Raw genomic sequence first — 16450 nt, 5'->3', positions numbered from 1 at the left:
GACTGTGATATTGTCTGTAACAACTTGAATAGGTCAAGGAGTCCAAAGATGATTTAGAAAGTTGGGTACCTTGATCAGAGCAAACATCTCCTTTATGTTTATGCAGTGTTTATGCACCTGCATCTGTTCTTGGTTTCCCAAACACCTTGTAATTTTATCCCTCCTGAAATTGCTCTTCAAGCAAAGTCCGAGGCATCTGTTGTGGTTGACTGCTTTGAGGCAGGCGGCGGGACCCGGATTTAAAGATAATCACCGTCTCCACCAAATGATATATCTTCTGACAAACCCCAGAACCGGGATTTCAAAAGATAATGGGTGTAGGTGCTGGGGCCAAACAGACTTCAGATACCACTGCATCTTTCTCATGAGGAGTCTTGTCATGAGCATCATTAAGACTCCGATACTGTGAGACCCAAAATCCTGAGTTATGCCCTCACAGTGACTGAAGCCTGAGTGGATAACCCTAGAAATACATCTAGGTATAGAACCTTTTTTCTGGGGGAAGAAGAGCTCTTTGAACGGAGGTGTCTAGCAGACTTCTCAAGAACACAATCCTGTGTGAAGGAGTTAAAAAAGACTTTTCAATGCTCTCTTGGAATTCCAGCTTGTGTTAAGAGATTTCTTACTCAAATAAGAGATTCCGGACACTTTGAAAGAGACTCTGCAAAGGTAAGCAACAGACTATATAACTGGAGCTTGATACTTTGTGAACACACTTGGTGCATTGCATAGTCCAAAGGGTAAGACAGAGAACTGATAATGTGATCCAGACACACAAAACCTTATGAAATGCCTGAAGTCTGGATGAATAGGGATGTGAAAAGCATCTTTTAAACTTAGTGTTTCCATGAAACTTAAATGAGGAAGAAGGGGTAAACAGGTTGTTCAGTGACAGTATTTTGAACCTGGGCATTATCACAAATTGATTTCTTTTTTTTGGGTGGGAGACAGATCCAGAACTGGTCTCCAATCATTTTCTTTCTTTAGCACAAAACATCCTTGAATAAAAAACTTTCCTACCTAAGAAGGAGAAACTGGCTCTATCACTCACTGTGACAACATGTGCTGAAAGATAGGGGGAGAAAGAAAAGTCTGATCTGGTGGATGAGAGGAACTACCCCTGGAAAGGAGGAATTTCCTCCCAGTGGTATCTGTAACCTTGAGGAACGATCTTCAGAACACATTTGTCTGAAACTATCAGTTGCCAAAGACAAAAGTGGAGATTCAGACTTTCTGTAATAGAAAAGTTACTGCTGGAAGGGTGGGGAGAAGACAATGTCCCTTAAACAGTCATTCTGACTTGTTGGACTGTCCTTGGCTTTGAAGGCTCCCTGTATTCTTTTTGGAACCCCCTTGCCACTTCTTAATCTGTTTACCAGCATTCTGCTGAGGTTGTTTATTTTGTTTTTTGCCAAAACTGGATGGGGTTAGAAAATCCCTTGGCAAATTTGGAAAACGAGGGCCTGAAAATCTTGAAGATTCACTGAATCAGCGCACGCCTCTCATCATGCTTTTTAATAACCTCTGCAGCAAAGAAACCAAAAACTAAATCCCTATCCAAAGGAGAATTTAGAATCTCATTTTTCACATCACCTGGGATGTTCTGAGAATGCAGCCATGCAAAACCTCCTCAAAACAGTACCAGTGGCCTTTGACCTGGAAGAAATATCAAGAGAGTCATACAGACACTTTAAAGAATGAGCTGTAACCTATAAAATGGAAGAAATAAGACAATTTGAAGCAGATTTTTCCTGAAGAAGAAACTACAGACAAGACATTCTTCAATCTTTCACAAATGACCAGAATAAACTAACATGTGATCCTGACATTTGAAATCCTGAAAATCAAACTTGCAGAAGCATACAATTTTTTCCCATAATTATCAATTATTTTTACATCCTTGTTAGAAATTGTAGGATTTGAATTTACTAAATGTTTAGCAGCAGTAGGATTAACTAAAGCTGTTACTGCTGGGTCAGGGTTGGGATGAGTAAATAAAAACTTAAAAGACTGAAGAACTTTATAAAATTTGACTTCTTAGGGGTTGCAGACTGTCAGGAAAATTGCAGGGAGTGACACAGACACACACACAGACAGACACCCTCCAAAGCTGACCAAACTGGAGGAATGGGGTTAAGGAAATTCCATCTATAACAGCTCACAGTATTTTCTAACAGACTGAGAAGCCCCAGTGTTCTCACACTGAAACACTGGCACATTCTGGAAATAGTCTCAGAGAAATACCCCACAAGGAGAATCAGATTCTGTGCTCTCCTCTGAGTCTGAACCAGAAATCTGAGGGGAAAAAACTCAATCTATTCTTTTATATTCCTGGTCAGATTCAGATTCTTGAATCTCAGTCTTAAAGAAAAGAGGCATTCCTCTTTCTTATACCAGAAACCCCCTGAGCCAAATCTAAACAATAATCCTGTCTAGGGAAATTTGAGGAGTACAAGATACATGTTTAGTATTCTGTTTCTTTTAATGGCGACAGCAGCAGCTGGCACAACATTCTGACTAAACAGGGAAGCCTTCACTATTCTCTCTCCCAGGACTAAATGGAGTGGCTCTACCTTACCCACTCAGGAGACTCCAACAGCCACAGAGGACATAGTTCACCCTGGCCATAGTGGTTGTAGGTGCAACACCACAGGGATCTGGGGTAAAAGATGAGTGATCTGAGGAACCAGCTTTAGCCACAACAGAGACACCCACCTGTGGCTAAGGAAAACTGCTAGGATTGTTGTGTTGCAAAGGCTGTTTACATACCTTTTTTTTTTTCTGTGTGGCTGGAAGGAGGACCGATGACAGGGCCAATAGTTTGTTCCACTGTCAATCCAAAAATGGCATCTCTTTCCAGGAGAAAACAATCAGCAAAAGTTAGTAAAATTTTAAAGCTGCCAAACGTAACTTTTTTCTCACAAAAACAAAGTGAAAACACTTTAATGCACTTTGCCATCCCCCAAAAAAGTTAAATAAATAAAATTTCTCCACAGAAAAAATATTTTTCGACTACTTTAAACAACTTTTAAACTGACAGTAAAAATGTGCATTCGGTTTAAGCCTCATGACAGACCATTAAAACAAAAACTCATGGATTAAAAATAACTTTAACCAATTTATTTTAACATGGAAGACTTTTCCCCAAAGGGAACTTATCCACCCAGCAAAGGAACAATACAACTCAAACATTGATCCTCAAAAGCCTGCAAAGGACTGCCCTCATCAACAGCAGGAAAGCTCTGAATGGCTTAGTGCTTAAATCTGTGATTTAAGGCTGCTCAGCTAGAGCTGCCTAATGGTTAAAGTGAGTGAAAGGTGCCCTGGTTGCTCATCGTATCCTTGGCAGCATATAACCCATATAAGCTATGTAGCATTGATCCAGTATGACGAACATAAAAAAAAAAACCCTTGAGGGTCATCTGAGTGATGGCCCTTCCCAGTCAACCCTCAGCTGCGATGATGAACAAATTGGATGATTGTCAGGGAGAGGGCTGATGACAGACAGCTAGCAAGGGTAAAGTCAGCAAAAATAAATAAACAAGTATTTTCTAGAAGAATCTTAAATACAACCATACATCAATTTAGAGGCAAGAGAAAATTTTCATTAGCAAATGCATTCAGACCCAAAACAGAAGGAAAACTTATTTACCTTATGCTCGACTACGGAGTTTAGATTTTCAACTGCCTAGAAAAAAAAGACAAATAAGTTTTCAATTCATAATTCATACTGACACGCACATACACAAATGCAAAGTGACCAGTATTCAGTGAAAATGGTTTCTGGCAAAAATCCATTTATTTTTACCTCTAATATCAAAGTTCTAAATGTTGCTCAAAAACAAAATGTTCTAATGCTTACTATATGTGAACAATTTCATAATACAACATTTTGTAAACTTTAGCTATTTTAATAGTTGTACTACATGACTATACGAGTTCAAGTACATGTCAAGCACAATAACACCCTTACCGCCTTCAAAGTAAGCCTAGATAATTTGATGAACAGCTTCAAATTATCTCTCTGGGTCTATCTAGTCATACCTACATTGAGGCTCAAAGGAACATTTGAATAGACTTTTTTTGATTAGGCTTGTAATGGTCTTGAAGACAGCCTATTACTTACCTATGACATTTAAATCCTGATATTTTTAGACATATTTGTTTTTAAAGTTAGATGTAATATTTTACTAATCAGAGCTCTACAGTGCTGTCAGTTCTTTTACATGTATTCATATGGAATGGTTGAGGATCAGTTGCCATTCAAGGATGCATATACTGATAGACAGAGAAGTACTTAGACAAACAGACTAGTATTAGTTTACATTAAACAAATTAATATTTATCACAGAATCATTAAAGTGCTACTCCCTCAACCTTGTGAATATCTTTGCAAAATTGCTCAGGTCAAGCAGTCTGGTGAAAGAAAGAGCAGTTACTCAGGTAATTTACAATAATGGTAGATAGATAGCTAGATCAGTGTTGCAGAAGTCCTTTCTACTAGGACTTCAGTGCCAGGCACACTGGACATCTGGCTACAATTCAACAGCTCAGGATCTCTCCCCTTCGCATGGTGTATTTCCATCCCCTGGTACATCTAAGCATAACACTATAAGGAGAGACCTAACCCACTGCACAGCTTTCTTGCCCCCACAACAACCAGTCAAAGGTCCTAGAGGTACAAATCTAGGCCTAAAGGTAGAGTAGATTAATTTTCTGGAATAATCCTAGAGGTTTTAACCAGAACCGAGACAGGAGAATAACAGAGTGGGGGGAGTGGGTAGTGGAGGCAGGAGTACAGGTACTACCCCAATCACTGCTATGAACCAGCAAGCCCAAGGCCGTAGACTGATGGTGGAGGAAGAACCGAATGATATGGGTACTGCACTGCAGTCCAGTGGAAGATTAATGCTGCAACAATGATCAATTCAAACCTCCACCATTGTAACAAGATACCTACACAACTGTACTATGTCCTTCCTTATAAGGGTCTATTTTATAGTATCGAAGTTTTTAAACTTCGAATGCTATAATATCGACCTGTTTTTGTCAAAAACACAAAATAGCGAAGCCACTGAACGTTGTCTGTTCCATGGCTTCGCTATTTACTCTACTGTGGTGAGAAGGTTACAGACCAGGATAAGGTAAGTATGCGAACGGAGGTTACGGACTGGATTAAGGCAAGTGTGGGAATGGATCGGGGTAAGGTGAGTGTCCAATAGGGACATTAGGGTTAGGAAGCAGGTAAGGTGAGTGTGCAATAGTTAGGGACTTTAGGGTTAGGGAGCGGGTAAGGTGAGTGTGCGGTAGTTAGGGGCTTTAGGGTTAGAGAGCGGGTAAGGTGAGTGTGCGGTAGTTAGGAACTTTAGGGTTAGGGAACAGGTAAGGTGAATGTGTGGTAGTTAGGGACTTTTGGGTTAGAGAGCTGGTAAGGTGAGTGTGCGGCAGTTAGGGAATTTAGGGTTAGGGTTGGGTTAAGGTGAGTGGATAGGTAGTAGTGTAGGGTTAGAATTATGGTTTTGTTAAGTGTATATGTGTGGTTTATTTATTTTGGTGTGCTTGTGCTGTTTGTGTTTCGGAACAGCAAATTTTTTCCCTGGGAAAAGATTTGCTGTCCTGTATGTACAATATTTTGTGGTTTAGATATTTTAGGTATGATGAAATAGCATTCGCTATTTAAATCATATGATAGGGTAAAATAAATGCCCTTATAATCACTGTTGCAGTCATCCTTATACTGGTAGAATTCCCAGATCTCTAGCACAGCTGGGTAATGACTGAAGACGAATGGCTGGATTTCTGTGTGCCCTGCACACTTTTTGATTTTTTTTGAGCTTTTGCAGAGCATGACCCCACTCTACGATTAATGTCCAGTCTGTAGCATTTAGTGACGGGATGAAATGATGATGTGATGTTGTCAGTCTCACCTTTATTCCTACTGATGGGTTGGATCTGATCCATCAGATCCATCTCGGCTATTCTAAAAGCTCTATGTTTTCAGCAAAGCTCGTAGGCATCCCTCTTTTACCCATAATGAAACCCCTTAAGCTTCCTCTGATCTCGTTTGCCACTCTGCGAAAAAGGTGCTACTAGCAAGCTCTGGGCTAAGTGTCTCGAAATTTGTTTCACTTAACTATTTTTTTCTTAATAGTTTTTTCTCTTAAAACAATTTCCGGATCTTTACCCTTCAGTGTGAGTGATAGGTCTTTCTTTAGTGCTTTTACACCTTTCTTTCAGTTGTTAGCATCCATTTAAGTTAGAGGGCATTTAACTAATGCCCATTTTAGTTAGATGATGTTACTTCTTTACCCCTTATTGCTGTCTAACTAATGTCTGTTTTAGTTAGAGGACATTATTTCTGGATCTTTTCTTGCTGTCCCTTTCATTCGTTTAATTTAGAGGACGAAGCTGTCCTGTTTAGCTTGGAGGTCTGTAAGTGTGAGTGTTTCCTTTTCTTTCTAAATATGTCTCAAAAAGAAGGGAAGCCTCTTGGCTTCAAAAAGTGTGAGCAATGCAGAACAAAGATGCCCCTTAGCGATTTGCACACTTTGTGTGTCTATTGCTTGGGGCCTCTTCATCTGCAAGAGTCATGTTCAATTTGCCATGGTTTTAACCACAGAACGCTCTTGGAGTGCAAAAACAAGCTTATTCTGATGGAGTTGTTAAAACAAAACATTTTCTGAGGCTATAATTACAGAGTCTCCACCAAAATCAGAGAAGTCTTTAAAATTACCCTCTTCGGCTCCAAGATCATCTTCAGAACTGAAGCAGAAAGTAACTAAAGTGTCAGCTCCAAATGAACCATCGAAGCAGACAGGGCAAATTGGATCCAAGACTCCCTCGGAGCAGTCAGAGCCTACAGCTCCGAAGTCTACTTTATCTGAATCTTCAGCTCCAAAGACGACTTTGCTAACTGAATTTAAATATTGGAGCCAATCCCTTCTCAGCTCTCTTCACCTTTCTTAACACGGTCAAGATCTCCTACACTCTCCACCCGGCCAACCAGGAGTCTCTCCATGAAGATGTGCCCCTGGGTGGTGCAAAGGCTACTGAAGAGACCAGCCTTAGCCAAATTACTTTTAGATTCGCACCACAGGCATCGGATACGACACAGTCTTCCCCCTTGGCACCTGCTCCTCCTTCAATCCCTCCTTTGGTTTCAGAGCCGGAACATTCCAACATCCAGCAAGTGTCTGTATCAGATCTGAAACCCATAGGTTCGTCGGATCCGATATCTGTCTCAAGTGTTTCCCCTCAGTTGGAGCAGGGAACCTCTAGGAGCACTTTTCGGTCGGGTCCACGGAGCTGTTTCGGATCTCTCCGGATCCAACCCTGCCTCTGGGGGCTTAGACACAGGTGAGTTTGGCTCCTACCTCTGCTTCGGAGCTTCTGCCTTCTGTGCCGGAGATGCCGTCAGTGCAAACAACCTTTTTGTTGGATCCGGGGTGTTCTTCGGAGCAGGGGCAGACAGCTTTTGAAGTCATGAGAAGGGTGCTGATTACTTCCCAGTCTCAGACACAGTCCCCCTCGGATCTTCCTCCCAACTCTGCGCAGGTGTCTTCGGCCTCTCATGTACCCTTGTCCATGGGACCACAGAGACCCCAGGCCTCAGGCTGTCCAAAAAGCGACTCCCCCTTCTGAAATCTCTGCAGAATACACCACTGAGGAGGTCCCTCGGAAGAGGACCAGCAAGAGGAAGCATCTTGACTCCCCTGAGAAGTCACTTCGGACACCGATTTTGATGAAGCAGAACGATCCCCATGGTCACCTCCTGAAGATGTCTCTTTAGGAAACATCCTAGAGATTTTGAAGCAAAGGGGTGAGTGGTAGCCTACAACTCGTTTGGCCTAGGAGTCTGTGTATCTGAAGGCTTTTGGATTTCACAGTTCAAAATCTTGGGTGACCCCTCCTTCCAATAAGCTTATTGAGTTAATCTACTGGAATGCTTGGGAGATCCCAGACTGTATAAAAGAGCCCTAAAAGGCAAACCACTTTTAACAAAGGGTGTAGCAGTGGATGCCATAGTTGTGGTGAGGGCCACCAAAAAAGAACTGTCCAACATCAGTTCCTCTATCCATTCTCCTAACAAAGATTCCAGGACCATGGATAGGTACGTGAAGAGTGTCTTTTCGTCAGCTACCTTTTCCTTGCGGTCGCTGAACTACCTCACCCACTTTACAAGACTACAGAGGGATATCTTAAAGAGAACTTACAGACTCTCTCCAAGGAGCTGTAGCTGATGTGGTGGCAGATAAAGTCAATGTTCAGCTCGCCACCCTTAATTCTGTCACCAATTTGTCCATGAGACTTATATTGCATGCAGCAGATGGAGTGAGCAAAGCGGTGGGATCATTTCTTTCAGGAGATGGATGCACCTCTGCGATTTCGCAATGCCCTTCAAGTATTCCTCCATGATCGTCTCCTTTGATGGCTCCTCTCTTTTTGGACCTAAAGTTAAAGAGATGCTCACCAAGTGTCAACAGGAGGGGAAAGACCTTATATGCAGTTGCAGTGTATTTTTCCACACCTACCAGACCCTTTCCAAAAGGTCAGAGAGGTAGTGGGAAAACGTGGTTCAGAAAATCACAAAGGTCTTTTCCAGGACACACAAGGTGAAAATTCTCCTACAGGCAGAGGGGGGAACAATATTGGAAGATGCCGTCCTCGCGGGGGAGGCCTGCAGAATCAGGTCTCCAGATAATCTTTTTTTGGCAAACCCTTCCAGCACTCCTGAAGGAATGCCCGATTGCTCACCTCTGGAGGAAGTCGGGGGTTGATTGTTCCTGCACTGTGAAACCTGGTAAAAGATAACAAGAGATGAATGGGGGCAGGACATAATATCCAGTATGTCATTCCCTTCTCCTTTCCCATTCCCACAAACAAGTCAGTTCCAGACATTCCACCCAGTCAGAAAGAACAAGCAACATTAGAAATCCAAAAGTTGCTAAGAAAGAGTTATCCAAGATGTCCCCACAGACCAAACAGTTTCTGTAACTTACTCAAGATTCTTTTTAGGTTCCAAAGAAAACAGGGCTCTACAGACCCATTTTGGACCTCAGCAATCTGAACAACTCTGTGAAAAAGACCGATGGTGATACTGCAGTCGATACTTCCATTTCTAAGAAAAGACCATTGGATGTGCTCTACAAACCTTCAGGATGTGTATTATCACATCACATTGGAAAGGTGACCCAGAAGGTACCTGTACTTCTGGCTAGGAGCCAGTCACTTCCAGTTTCAAGCTCTGCCCTTAGGACTCACTACAGCCCCCAGAGTGTTCAAGTGCATGGCAGTAGTGGTGGCTCACCTGAGATGCCTTGGATTCCAGATGTTTCTAGATCTGGATGACTGGCTCATAACCACCCTGACCAGGCATCTTTTGCTACATGCCAGGGGCTATACCCTTCAACTCTGTTCCTCCCTAGGTATTACCATAAACTACAAAACATTTGCTCTAGAGCCATGCCAGAACTTAGAATTCATAATAGCTGAGTTAAAAACAACCACAATGGTAGCAAGACTTCCAAGAGACAGACTAGACGACCTTCAGCATCAAGAAAAATTATTAATCAGGAAGACACGACCATCTGCAAAACTGGTTCTTCAGGTAGTAGGGAAAATGGCTGCTGCAATTGTTCTCATTCCTCTAGCTCACCTTCATATGAGAACACTTTAATGGCTACTTTCTATACAATGGTCAATCTTGGGACTTCCAATGTCATACAAAGTCTTGATAAACAACTCCTGCAAAAAGGATGTTCAATGGTGGATTCACTCCCCATTAGTATCTCAAGGCCATCCCTTCATCCCCCCTTAACCCCAGGTAATGGTGACCATGGACGCTTCCCAGATGGGGGGGCATTATCTAGGGAAGACAGTCCAAGGCATCTGGCAGGAACACGAGGCTCAATTGTACATAAACATCCTAGAGATGAGGGAGGTGCTTTTAGCGTTGCAAGCATTTCAAGACTCTCTCCCTCTAGGAACGACAGCAATCCAATTGGACAATATGTCCATAGTCTGCTACATAAACAGACAGGGAGAAACCAGATCTTACCCCCCTTTGTCGAGAAACTAAGAGGGTCTGGCAATGGGTTACTGCCTCCAACCATTTTCTGATAGCAACACACGTACCAGGGAAATCCAAAGTGATTGCAGATAAATTGAGCAGAGCCAATTTATGGCCTCACGAGTGGTCCCTCAACCAGAAGGTAATAGAACACATCTTCTGGAATGAGGCCAGCCTTGCTGCTATCTCTTCGCATCACCCACCATTGCCAAATGCAGCAACTACTTTGCTCTGATCCCCCCAATGGGGGAGTCAGCAAAGGATGCACTTGTTCATGATTGGCCTTCGGGACTTTTTATGTCTTTTTTCCAATCCCCCTGATACTCAAGTTTTTGCAGAAAGCAAGTTTGTTGGAGACGACAATAATCCTAATTGCCCCCTATTGGCCTCATCAAATCTGGTTTCCCTTTCTAAAGCCTCACCTTCAGGATGAAGCATGGATTCTGGACCCTGCTCAGGACCTTCTGACTCACCTGTTAGGAATGGCTCACCCGAACCTGGACAATCTCTAACAGCTTGGCTGCTCCAGTTCCCCAGATCACCAGGTTTCTTGTCCCTTTCCTCTCCAGTCAAACATATTTTATTATCCCTCCCATAAAACATCGACACAAAAATTGTACCAAAGTAAATGGAGAAGATTTGTTACATGGGTCAACGAGAATCAGATAGACCCTTTTTCTGCACTCATTCATTCTACTTTTGAATTTTTGACAAAACTTTTCAATGAAGGAGCTGCTGCAGCAACTATTAGGGTTCAGTTGGCAGCAATTGCCAATTTTCATATTGGAGAGAACGGTTTTGTAATCATGTCATATAGACTCTGTAAAGCATTTTTGAAAAGTACCACTATGATAAGACCCCCATATAAAAATCCAACACCCCCTTCGGATTTGAATTTGATCTTATCTAACATTATATAGCCTCCCTTTGAACCATCAGCTACATTGTGAGTTGAAGTACCTTTTCTGGAAAACAATCTTTGTAGCGGCTATTACTTCAGCCAGAAGAGTGCCTGAACTACAGGCTTTGTCTGCTAAGCCCCCATATGTAGTCTTTCATAAGGACAGAGTTTCTTTACTCACTAACCCCTCATTTCTACGAAAAGTTGTCTCATAAAGTAACCTCAATCTATAGAGCTGCCAGTTTTCTTTCCTAACTTCCAGAACAGAAGAGAATATTCACTACATCTCCTAGATGTTCATAGACAGTTATGTTTCTACTTAATAGAACTTGTGAAATCAGAACATCGGATCAACTCTTCCATCTCTTATTCTGACATTAAGAAAGTTCTCCCACTCACCAAAAATTACCTTATTAAAATGGCTTACATTTTGCATATCCTACATTTATAATTCAAATAATAAAAATTTCCAGATAAGGTTAATGCTCATTCCACAATGTCTGTAGCCATGTCTACAGCCATTCAAGCTAGATTACCATTGGATAATATCTGCACTGCAGCAGCTTGGACAAAACCTCATACCTTTATTACTCATTACAAAGTGGATTTGACCTCTAGAACAGAGCCTCTTTCGGGTCTATGATTCTGAAGAATATTCTCCCATAAGCAACCCAAGAGTCAGGTTGCTAGGGATGCAGTCCCATCAGTGAGAATAAAGATGAACAACATCACAAAGAAGTTATGTACTTACTATAACTTTCTGTGCGCATTGTCCAGCTCGTCCTTTATTTTTACAACCCTCCCTCCATATGCCCCTGCCTATACCCCTGGGAGACGGAGTGGCATCTAGAGATACATATAGCCACAGAATTTATACTGTGGTGTATATTTTGATATATATATATATATATATATATATATATATATATATATATTTTATATATACATAATATTTCTGTCTTACCTTTGTAAGAGTACTTGGGGCAAACCAGATCTGATGAAGCTAGGGTTTGCATTATGGATAAAGAGGGATGCCCACAAGTTTGCTGAAGACCTCGAGATTTTAGAATGGCTGAGGCAGATCCAATGTGTCACTTTCGTGTTGGTACATGACTAAACAAGTCTTCGTGAGTTCTGTTTTAGCAGTTTTATTCTATACAAACACATCACTACAAAGGCTTATTGACTATGACTTGAGTAACTTATATACAAACTAACTAATGCTATCATACATCCTCACTCACTGACTGGCTCTACAAAATGGCACTAGAGATTGCACGTGCCTGGAATTTATACATGCACGCACAGCCTTGCATGCTTCTTAAAGACACAGCACGCATGCACACACACACACACACACACACACACACACACACACACACATACATTAAATTCTGATCTACATCCTCCCTCTTTGACAAATAGATCATGCGATTTGTCATGAGATTATTTAGCATGCAGAAATTACAGATAATCTAAAGACATGCATTATACAATACTAAGTACACAGATATATACAATCAAGTCTATGTTGCTGTGTATTTCACACTAGGCCTAGAAAATGGTCTATATTGTGTGACATAAAATTGGGAAGCAGATTTAGTAACTGGGACGGTCTCTGCAAAATAATTGACCTGTAAAATGCCAAATTACTCTAACAGAATCAGACTTTTGAACACATTCTGGTCTGGAAACAAAGTCTGACTCATTCTTTGATTTAGAGTTTGCATCACAAATACAATGTTGTGATTGCAATGATGATGATTCTAGTAAAGGAAGATGATGTCTGCGATTCCTATTATACTGCACTCCCTCTGAGCTTATCAAATAGGATCTCGGCCCGGCACAGATGCCTGTAATCTGTCCTATTCAATCAAAGCCTTTCTTTGTCTGGATTCGTACCGTCACTCTTTCCCTTAACGAACAAAGTAATCTGCTTGATTTGTCATAACTAGATTTCTGGATATTACGCTTCTTAAACAACTGAGCCTTGATGGTTTTATTGTTCTTAGAATTAGGCTTCAATAACCTGGATGGAATAGACAGCATAGTTCTAGTTTGTCTGGAAAGTAGTCTTTGAGCAGGTGAGCCAAGAATATCATCACATGGAATGTTTCTGAGATGAAATAGATTCAAAAATACATTGGTATTGTCATGCCTTGACTTCACAAGTAATCGCTTTGCACTCTGCACAGCTAGACTGTTGGACTGCGGATATTCAGGACTACTAGTGACATGTACAAAGTTCCATTCTCTTGCAAATCTCTGAAACAACTGGCTAGTAAATTGAGTACCACTGTCAGAAAAAGTTTGTGTAGACCACCATGAACTGAGAAATGTCGTTTTAACTTGGCGATAACAACTGTTGAGGTTAAGTTTGGTAGCAGATCAATTTTAAACCAATTCGAGTAAGAGTCTACCAAAACCAAATAGTGTTGATTGTTCCACTCAAAGATATCAGTTGCTACAGTAGACCAAGGTAGTTCAGGTATTGGATTTAGCTGAAGCAGCTTTCTTTGCAAATACTGGTACTATTACATACTGAACAAGAAGAAAGAACTCTGTCAATGTCCTATGATAATGAAGGCCAGAATACTACTGCTCTTGCTCTTCTCTTTGCAGATAACAAACCTGGGTGACCATGATGCAAAATCTGAACATACTCTTGCTGTAGGGAAGCAGGAACAATTTTAGAACCTTTGTAAATAATACCATGTTCCATTAACAATTCATCTCCGTAAGGAAAATATGACTGGAATTCAGGTGATACACTAGGTAGCTTTGACAGCCGTCAGACATTGATGTAGTGATTAAGCTTTTGAGAAATAGGATCAGTCATAGTGTGATCTCTCAACTCATCAAGTCTAGTAGTGGAAAAATTACGCACTGACATTATATCAAAGTCAAACATTTCAGCATCAAGCTGTTCTGCAGTATTTCTAGGTAATCTGGATAAGGTATCAGGCAGATAGAGCAATTTACCTTTAGTGTAGACCATTTTGAAATTGTACTTTTGCAACTTGAGCAACATTCTTTGTAATCATGCTGGAGTGGAATGCATAGGCTTCTTCGGAATAATAACAGGCTGATGATCAGTTTCAATCTGGATAGAATATATATATATATATATGTGTATATATATATATATATATATATATATATATATATATATATATATACTATAAATATAATCATGAAACTTGGAACATGCGAAAACTATTGCCAAAAGCTCTTTCTCGATTTGAGCATAATGCATCTCAGTTTGAGTTAATGTCCTAGATACACAGGTGACTGGTCTGCCCCTCTTGAAAAATAACTGCACCTAGACCAAATTTTGAAGCATCACAGGGATCACAACTGATTTATTCTCATCATAGTACCTTAACGTAGGTGGGGTGGCAATTTTCTGCTTAAGGTCATCAAACGTCTCCTGATAAACCACGAACATACAACATTTTTGCGTGTTAGCTTTCTCACAGGTGCTGTCAACTCAATGAAATCTGGGATAAATTTGCCTAAAAAGTTGACCACGCCCAGAAAACACTGTAAACTTTGCATATTGTCCGGTACTGACATCTCTAGAATTGTTTGCTTGGCAGGGTCAGGTCTTAAGCCTGTAGTTGTGAACAAATGTCCTGGAAGTCTGAATTTGCACTTCAGACAATTGAGCTTCAAATTTACTTCACATGCTCTGTCTAGAACTTTCTTGAGGTTTCTGTCATGCTCCGCATCTCCACTGCCTCTAACTAATAGATCGCCTACTATTATGACGCAAGGATAACCTGAAAAAAATTGTTCCATTGCAAGCTGAAAGACTTCACTTGCAGAATTTATGCCGAATGTCATCCTTAGGAATCTGTATCTGCCAAACAGAGTACCAAAAGTAGTTAGAAATGAAGATTTGCAATCAAGCACCACTTGTCAAAATGAACTACTTGCATCCAAAACAGAAAAACACAGTGGGATTCAGTACTAGAGCCGAGACTTCCTCAACTGTACACATTGGAAGATATGGTCTTTTTAATGTTTAGTTCAAATCTCTAGGATCAATGCAAATTCTGATTTCATCTGAGCCTTTCTTATGAGCGGCTACCATGGACAACACCCATTCAGTTGGTTCTGTGACTGGACAAATCACACCTTGTTGCACCATCTTGTCCAACTGAGCTTTGACTTTATTTTGCATTGCTATTGGAATTTTTCTTGCTAGTCTGACTACTGGAGTTTTCTTGGAATCCAACTTCATGGAATACACAACGGGAAGTTTGCCCAACTTGTCATCGAAAACATCAGCATATTCTGAGAAAATGACTTCAGAAAAACTTGAACTTGGAACTGCACTCACATGAATTTCTTTGGCAAAAGAAAGCAGATTCATTCTCAAACTATCTTTGAGACCTAAAGATTGCACTGGTTGTCGGACTACATAAATTAGTTGTAACAGTTCTTAGCCAAATAACATGAAAGTATTACTGAACCTTCGGTCTGAATTTCTTCACCTCCATACGCAACAAGTATTGCACTGCTGGTCACACTGAGTTGTTCACTGGTTCTCACTTTTGCAAATGTGTCTGCTGAAATAACTTTACACTTTGATCCAGTGTCTACTTTAAGCTCTGTGGATTTTCCATTAATCCGGACCATACAAAACACTTCACTCCTTGTCAACAAGTTTACTGCATCAACTCTTTCTCCAAGTACTGAGATACCATCCATATAGAAAGCTGTTTCGGCTCTACTTGCTTCTTTGTGCAACCTTTCTTTACAACTGAGTGAAGCTTGCTTGATTTGCAAAACTTTTGGAAATGGTTCCATTTTTTTTACACTTGTGGCATTGCTGACCAAATGCTAAACACTTCTCTCTTTCAGATTCATGATTTGCATGACATTTGTGACAGTTAACAATTAAGCAAGATTTGGGTTTTGCTGACTCACGTTGGTGTTGCACTGAGCAGGCGGTGGAGCTTGCACTTTTTCTAACACTTTCTGGAAAGCTTCGAACCTTCTTTGGAAATCCTGTGAATACCCTTTCTTAGACCTGTTCCTGTTTGCCACGTGTTGCATACTATCTACGTTTGCTCTGGAGCTCATAGAAACCATGCTTTTGTCACTCGTAAGCATGCTAGTATGGCTTTCTGTCACCTCATGGATCTGACAAATCTCTGTTGCTTTACTTAATGTCTAATCACTGTCATGAAGCAAAATCTTTCTAACTGGTCTATCCTTTATCAGCTCATCTTTCAAATCACCAAACAGACACATTTTAGCTTTGTTCCTCAAGTCAGTTATACAAGCTGCAAACGTTTCCTCTGGTTTTTGATCTCTTGCGTAAAACAATGTCTCCCTAATATAATATTCATCTGGGGTTACACACTTCTCTGAATTTGCGCTTCAAATACTCAGGGTCTTCCCTTGGTTCAGCTTGCACAACAATATGGGGGTCTGTACCTTCACCTTCATACACTGCTGGTGCATACAGA

General features: G+C 40.9%; 1 protein-coding gene across 3 annotated transcripts in view; it reads right to left on the bottom strand.

Moving 5' to 3' along the window:
• FANCD2 (FA complementation group D2) overlaps nt 1-16450 on the bottom strand; it is a 1694389-nt gene that overhangs the window by 1298694 nt on the left and 379245 nt on the right. For all 3 annotated transcript variants that reach the window (XM_044077594.1, XM_044077597.1, XM_044077595.1), the window contains exon 14: nt 3653-3688. In XM_044077594.1, coding sequence (XP_043933529.1) covers nt 3653-3688 — 36 coding nt within the window. The remainder of the gene's footprint in view (nt 1-3652; nt 3689-16450) is intronic.

This window comes from Protopterus annectens, chromosome 7.part0 (assembly GCF_019279795.1).
Source record: "Protopterus annectens isolate FY-2018-M chromosome 7.part0, PAN1.0, whole genome shotgun sequence".
NCBI classification, from domain to species: Eukaryota; Metazoa; Chordata; order Ceratodontiformes; family Protopteridae; genus Protopterus; species Protopterus annectens.
Note: the sequence above shows the minus strand (reverse complement) of the source record. Positions and strands in the feature narration are given on the sequence as shown.